The 8,276-nt window shown below is 27.4% G+C and overlaps 1 protein-coding gene across 1 annotated transcript; it reads right to left on the bottom strand.

The window, feature by feature from the left end:
* Window positions 1–4,975: 4,975 nt before the first annotated feature.
* On the bottom strand, window positions 4,976–6,191 carry LOC114173091 (protein MIZU-KUSSEI 1). Its single transcript, XM_028057314.1, has one exon. The coding sequence runs from the start codon at window positions 6,014–6,016 to the stop codon at window positions 5,234–5,236; it is 783 nt and encodes a 260-aa protein (XP_027913115.1). The 5' UTR covers window positions 6,017–6,191; the 3' UTR covers window positions 4,976–5,233.
* Between the last annotated feature and the right edge of the window lie 2,085 nt (window positions 6,192–8,276).

The following is an 8,276-nucleotide window of genomic DNA, read 5'->3' as shown; positions in this document are numbered from 1 at the left end:
CCAATTCCAGTATTTCCTATCCTACACCCTCCCCACTCCTCCTCTCGCAGTTTCTCCTCCTCCACTCTCTCCAGAGACGACGGCGTCTCCCTCTGCTGCCAGATGTGGATCGACGAAACGAAAACGAGGAGACGCTTTGGGAACCTCACGAAGAACACGAACAACCTTCTTTACGAGACATTGCAGAATTGGAAAACGAGTGGAAGAACAAACGAAATTAGGGCACCACTTACTGTGCGGATATTGATGAAGGAAAAATTGGATTAGGGCAGAAGATACGGGAGGAAGAAGACAACGAAAATGGGGGCAAATCTCCTTTAAATGTAAATACCACGTGGTCACTGTACAATTATAATTTCAACGACTCATGTGTTATTATTTGACACGTATCCCTTCTGCACTGCCACCTCACCACTTTCTAAACGTCGTTTCTGAACATTTAACGGTTTGAACTCAATTGGTGCACTTAAATTAATTTGGGTACGTAATTGAGACTTTTTTTAAACCGGGTACCAATTAGAAACTTCAGTACCAAATTGGGTACCATACGACTAATTATACCTAAATTTTATGATGTTTTTTTTTCTATTATGAACATGTAATAAAGACAGAGTAGTGTGATTGAACTACAACGATATAACTTTTAAATTTTCCCGCACTTGGGAACTTTATATAATGTTTTAATTCCAAAAGAAATTTTATGATATATGTTTTATCTAGTAATATCCATCTAGGGTGTTACATCCTTTATCTTTTATATTTTGCTAAGTATAAAGGTTAAACAATATGCATTTTTAAATTCCTCTTATCAATTGGTTAAAGATTTAATAGAAATTGATTTTCAAGTGTAAGAACAAATCAAAAGTTTGAGAAACCAATTCACCCTCTTGGTTGTGAAATATTGGTGCATCAAATCTAACATACGTCACAACTAAAAAATGTCTATGAAAAAACATATAGTACATAAGTTTTCCTTCTATATTCATAGAAAAAATATACAAAAAACTTGTGAGATGAAAAAAGTATTAACTATTAAACTAATATTTTACTATTAAAAGACAAAAGGATATTACCGTCTTTTATCTTCATAAAATTAATTTGTAACCAACTTTTCTTCTTATTTAAAAAACATGCAAGATTAAAAAATGAATAGAATATATAAGAAACTTACAAAACAATATGAGAAAACATAATAGATATATCAATAAAATATTTTATTTTTTATTATATTTAATTTTTTATTTTATTATTTATTTAACATTAAATATTATACTTCATAAAAATATACAAATATATCTAATTTAATTTTCATTCATATAATATATACTATATATTTAAAAAAAAAATTGGATGCCATACCCCTAAGCACCATAAAGATTGGCCCGTGCTTGTCCGTGTCTAACAAATATAAAATACTAGTATGAGACCCATGCCTACGCACGGGTCTTTAATTTTTATAATTTACATTAAGAAAATTAATATTGTATCGATTATATTTGAAAAATTTATCAATTTGTATCATTATATTTTATTTTATAATTACATATATAATATTTAAATAAATAAAAAATAAAAAATTAATATTTTTTATAATGAATTAACTAAGAGTATGTAGAAATTAATGTTAAAATTTTAAATAAAAGTGCATCTAGATATAATGAGTTTAAAAGAAAAATAATATTAAAAGGTATTGATCTTTAGAAAAAATATGAAGTTAAAATTAAATTGTTTTCAATAAAATGTAACATGCAAATATGAATAAAATGAAAAAATATCGTGAAATTACGGTTAGAGTGATTAGTTATATATTATATTAAAATGAAATCCATATGTATATATCGTTGTTGTTAAAATAAAATATAGATATGTTGTGAACTTTGGTCCCGTACAAAAGTATTGTTCACACATAAATGATTAACTTAAAGAAAAATGAAAAAAATGCAAACATATTGTGAGACATGGTCCCTATTAAAAAAGTTAGAGTAGCATGAAATTAATGTTAAAATTTTTAAACAAAAATGCATGCAAGTGTTGTTATTAATCTAGACATTGAGTTTATAATATCTAACTACGCAAGGTTGTTTTTTTTATATAATTTAGATTAAAAAATTAATATTGTTATTGTAATACTTGAATGAATTATTTATTTATATTATTATATTTTATTATTATATTTAAAAATATTATATTTAAATAATAAAATAAAAATTTAATCATTGATTACTATTATTTTTTATAATAAATTAATTAAGAGTACATATAAGTTAATGTTAAAATTTTCAATAGAAGATTGGGAGTTTAATAGAAAAATAATATTGAAAAATATTGGTATATAGAATCAGAAAAAAATTGAGGTTAAACTTAAATTATTTTAAATAAAAAGAAACATGCAAATATGAATAAAGTGCAAATATATTGTGAAATGTAATCTTAATTCAAGGTTAAAATAAAAAAAATACATAAGATATTGCTATTAATGTAAACATTGACTATGAGTTAATTATTTCATGTGTACACACATGTTTTTTTTTTATTTTGAATTATGAAATAAATAAAATGTAGATATATTGTGAACTTTAGTCCCATACAAGACTATTGTCCACACATGAACAATGAACTTAAAAAAAATAAAAAATGCAAACAAATTGTGAGATATGGTCGATATTAAAAAAAATTAGAGTAACATGAATTGATGTTAAAAATTTTAAACAAAAATACATGCAGGTGTTGTTATCAATGTAGATATTTGATATATATTAGTTAATTTTTGATGCACACACAATTTATTTATTTTGTTTAAATGGTAATATTAAGATTACTCAATAATATTAAGATATAATTTTGTTTGTATTAAATTATAGAATTGATATAATAATTTATTAATGATGTTTATATTAAAATAAAATGCCTATGTAGGCTCTCTTTCAAACTAAAATATAGACATATTATAAGATATGTACAAAATAAAAATAATAGGTTAATGTTAAAATTTGAAAATAGAAAAAAAATTCATAAATAAACAGATAAAAATATATCGAAAGATATGACATGTGAAATCAGAAATATTATTACTTTTATTGAATGATTAAAATTAAAAAATGGTTATAATTTTGTTTAAATTATAAAATTGATATATAGTAAACATTCGTTTAAGGTTTAAATCCGCACACATTTAAGTCATACTCATTTAAATATGTATTCTGCCTAAATCTACATTTGAAAAGGAAAAATTCTCAAATCAATAATTTTGGTAATTTTATGACTTTATATGTTTTTTATTTAAATTAATTTTTAGAAAATATTGTCATTTTAAAAAATATCTTTCAACATTAAAAATTAGTTATTATTGTTAATTAAAAAATCAAGATTGAGATAACATAAATATTTTATATTTTGTTACATTTAGTTATAAAATATAGTTTTAATTTGAAACTAAACTTATCACTTTGCTCAATATTTTATATAATATGTTGTAATATGATATGTACAAAATAAATACAACATTAAGTTCATGTTAAAATTTTTAAATAGAATCAAAGGTAGATTAAGACAACTTAAAAGAAAACTAGATATTTATTAGAAAAACTAAATATTTATTTTTTATTATATTTAATTTTTTATTTTATTATTTATTTAACATTAAATATTATACTTCATAACAAGTATACAAATATATCTAATTTAATTTTCATTCATATAATATATACTATATATTTAATATAAGGACGAAAAGAAAGTAATTAAACATTTTATTATAAACATTAATAACAAAAATTAATTATTAAAATAACTCATTTTTCATATCTTACCAAAATACACCCTTATTTTTAAATTCATTTATCTAAAGAGGTAGACAAACCTGTCTTAGTACACAACCTGGATAAGGTTCCATTTGGTTTTTTCTGTAAGTGATTCGTACAAGCACTCAACAACTAACCAAAACTATGCATTTATGACGAACGTACATACAACAAAATTGCAACAAACAAATCCGAAGATTTAATGGCCCCTACCATAATGTTCAAATGAGCTTCTTATAAAAAAAATAGAAACTATAGTTCGAATAACAATTACTGTTACAATATAGTAGCTTTATAGCTTCAACAATGGAGACACTATTTAATTAAATAGTTCTCTTGTTTATCAATGAAAACTGTTGTTTCATGCCACTAAGTCACAATTTTGAAGAAACGCACCCCCTTCTCCCACATGGAGAAGCCAACTAATTTATTGGAAGGAAACCAAACCCTACTAAAAAAAGAAGAAACAAATACCTATTTCTATATTCTACATCATCCTCGTACATGAGTGAAATTTGTTATTTTTACTACAATAAACAACAGAATTATAATTTTAGTATAAAAAAAATTCTAATTTCATCAATTATATTTAAACTTTAATATTAATTAAGATAATTAAATACATATTTTAAGATAATTAAATGCGTATTTCATCTTTAATATTTTGATCAAGTGTTTTTATTAAAAGAAATTAATATCGGTATGTAATTAACATTAAAAGTATATTTACTAAAAAAATTAACATTATTACATACCTAATATTGAATTAATACTATTCATTATTTATTACATATATTTGACAGAAAATTTTGGTGAACTCAAAGATTAGATTAGAAAATGTAGCCCATTAAAAATAAGATTAATTCTAAATTAATATTAACTTTTTTCTTTAATAAACAAAAAGTTAAAATATTACTTTCAAGATTAATGTTAGTTTTTTTAATAAAAAACAGCATAATCAATTACCTGGACTATTAACATAATAAACCTTTTGCATTAAAATATAATTTTTTTATTGTAATAAAGTTAAAATATGATTATTTATTTTCAAAACCAACTATTTACCTATTTACTTATTTTTAAATTGACCCTACAATAATAATAATAATAAAAACTAATATAACGTTTAAGAATTTAAAAAGACAATAAAGAAGAAAAATTATACAACTTCTTGCTATCCACACACCCAAAATCCCCGACCTCAAACTCAAACGGTGAATAACAAGGGAGAAAACTATGGAATCCAAACCATACAGTATTAGCATAGTTTATACTCATCTAGAAAATTTAAAAAAACTAACAAAAAAGCAAAAGGAAAAAGAGGGAGTGAGAAGTGAATGAAGCAGCCCCTCATCTTATTTACAAAACAAAGCCAAACAGAGTCATCTTAAACATCGTCATAATCATTTGTATGATGAATATGAAGTTTTGTGTTAAACTCTGATCAAGTAAATGCTGAGTTCAGGACCCCCAACTCCATCAGGGTTCATCATGTAGAAAGCCTCAGAATCTCTGGAACCCACCACCCTCTCATACCTTGCTCTCATGTACATAACCTCACCTTCTTCACAACCCTCCACCGGCAAAACCCCTGCTCCCATCGATATGGGCTCCACCGCCTTCAGTATCTTCCACTCCTCAGGCCCACACTCGCGCCTGCTCGCGTACCCGCACTTCCTCCCGTTGCAGTACGTCCTCCAAACACCCTCCTCCAGCAACCTTAAACCACTGTTACTCTTTTCGCTCTTCTTTTTCTCGCACTCCAACGCGATTCTCACCAGCCCCGATGCCATTTCGCGGACCAACACACTTGTCGGTGTGGCCAGCTGGATCAGGAACGCGGGTCCCACCTTGGGGTCTTCTTGGATGGCGAAGTGCACGTGGCCGCGGCGGTGCCCGAAGAGCGTGCCCACCACGCGCGTCCCCAGCTGGGTACGCTTGGTGAAGACTGTGAGGGCTGACTTCAACTTGGAAAGGTTGGGTTTTTTCTTGTGTTCGGCGGTTATTGTAGCATGGTGTGGTGGCATTTCAAGTGGGTGGTTGTAATCTTCTTGTTTCTCGTTTAGGCAGTGTGAGGATGAAGTTGAGAAGTTCAGGATTTCTTCCTCGTTATCATCGTCGTCTTCGTCCGAAGCTTTCTTCTTCCAGTGGAAGTATCTCCTTGAGAAGGAGAAGGAAGAGTCATGAGGGAATTTGGCTGCCATGATGGTCTTCATTTGGGGCACAGCACAGGGGAGTCACTTGAGCATGAGAGCACGAGCAAAAGAGAGAGAGAGAGAGATTTTGGTTGAAGAATGGGAGCAATGTGGTCGAAGGTTGTGTGGGTGATTTATTGTTTGAATGTGTTAGCTTTTTGTCAGGGTTTGTGATACCAAAGGACAGGCAAAGGATTCTGACAAAAGGAAGGTAAACAGCCCCAACCTACCTGTTCTTCTTGTTGGGAACAAGGAATGGAGATTTTTAGAGACAAAGAAAGACCGACCCAACAGCAATATTAATTAGATTTATTTTTTTAAAATTTAAAATATATTTTTATTAATTTTTAAAAAAGAAATATTAAAAAAACTAATGTATAATAGTAATTAAAAATTAATATAATACATTTTATGCTACAGCTTTATTAAAAAACATAATTATAGGAAAATCATGTATAATATATATATATATATATATATATATATATATATATATATATATTATATTATATTTAACAATGTCACATAATTTAGAAGTCGAAACTTAAAAGTATAAGAAAAGTCATGTTTCAAAAAGAACAATTTTTCTTATATATAATGATGATTTACATTAATTTTGTCATTAGACTTTAAATCGGAAATATATATATATATATATATATATATATATAAAATTTTATACTATAAATTGTTATTGAGTTTTTAAATTGAATAATATGTAAAAAAAATATTTTCAACTTACTATTTATAAAATCCTAAAAAATATTTAAGAAGTGGATCATATGGCTAGATGAGATATGAAAGGAGATGAGTAAAAGGTAATTAATTTATTAGTAAAAAGCTCAAGCAACAAATAGAAAGTTAATTTATGGGGTTTTATTTTATAAAAGTTACCATTTCTTCAAATATACTCTTCTCTTTACTCTCTTTAGAATTTTGACCATTTTTTTTCATTTGTTTGAAGATATAGGGGTCCTGATGTATAGGGGAGTCATTATAACCAATCAAAATCTGAATTAGAGTAAGTTCATTTTCTATCTTTTTTTGAGTCAGTTTGTGAGATGCTTGTAAGTATGGAAAAGTTGCTTGCATGTGACTCTTTTGGGTTCAAAATGAATCTTTGTAATCAATAATTATTAGGGTGTGTTTAGATCGTTGGTATGAAATTTTCTTTGTATAGATAAAACGTTTAGTAAGAGATCGAGTTTGAGGAGCTTGGTATAGAAAGTGCATGTAAGGAAAATAAATTGTTTTATTGTGTTTTTATGTGAACTTAGTTTATATTTGTTGTTTGGATGAATTTAAGTTAAAGTATGATAGGTTGAGAAGTTGTTTGGAAACTCATATTTGTGTATGTTGGTTGTTTTGTTGTTTTTGTTTGTTTCAAATGAATTAGACAAATCAATGTGGTTGAAGTTTTCTGTTAAAAATTTGAGATAGAAAATGTTGAGCTATTGAGTGAGTTTAATTCTTTTAAATGTATCAAGTGAGTCAAGTGGGTACACTTTAAGTAAATTTTAAACTAAATGTATGTTGTTTTAGTATAAGGAATGAAAAGAGACACCTAAAAAGACCACATGAAAAAGAAGATATTATTAAAGGGTTTCTACAATTGTGTAGAGAAAGCTTTAGAGGATAGGATGAGTATGTGAGTTTGAAATTATTTGACCTAAGGTAACTTATTTTAGAATTAGGCGATATTCTTTGAAAGGTTGAAAAGAGAGTAACCTAAATAGAAATCAATAATACCAAATTCTTATACTTATTGATTCTCTAAGTAGAGCAGACAATACTTATTAGACGATGTACTCACTGAACGAGCTACCGCTAGCAAGAGTGACAATTTAAAACTCCAAAGAAAGCTTCAAATGAGACACTCGTTAAGAAAGTCAGACTCGTCAAGAAAACTTAGTGGATTTAGCTCCCATGGGTTTGAATTGTTGGACGAGTGATAACATAGTTGAGAGTATAATGATATGAGTATAGTCACTCCTAGAGAGTGAATACTACACTGAGTTGATGTTAGATGACATATTGAAAAGTGATTCTATTGTGAGACTATCTTGACTCTACTAGTATCAGACTCACATAGAAGAAGATATTTAGTGGTGAAAGTCAAAGAAGTTTCCTATCTAGAGCTTTAGTATGAAAAAGGATTGAACTTCACAAATATAAGGAATTTACCCTAACCATACTTGAGATGGATTTTGGGTTCTAATATATAAATATATAGTTATAGCTTTTGAGAGGAGGGAATGAGTTGTGACAGGTGCAAAGTCTT

Source organism: Vigna unguiculata, chromosome 2 (assembly GCF_004118075.2).
Source record: "Vigna unguiculata cultivar IT97K-499-35 chromosome 2, ASM411807v1, whole genome shotgun sequence".
NCBI classification, from domain to species: domain Eukaryota; kingdom Viridiplantae; phylum Streptophyta; class Magnoliopsida; order Fabales; family Fabaceae; genus Vigna; species Vigna unguiculata.
Note: the sequence above shows the minus strand (reverse complement) of the source record. Positions and strands in the feature narration are given on the sequence as shown.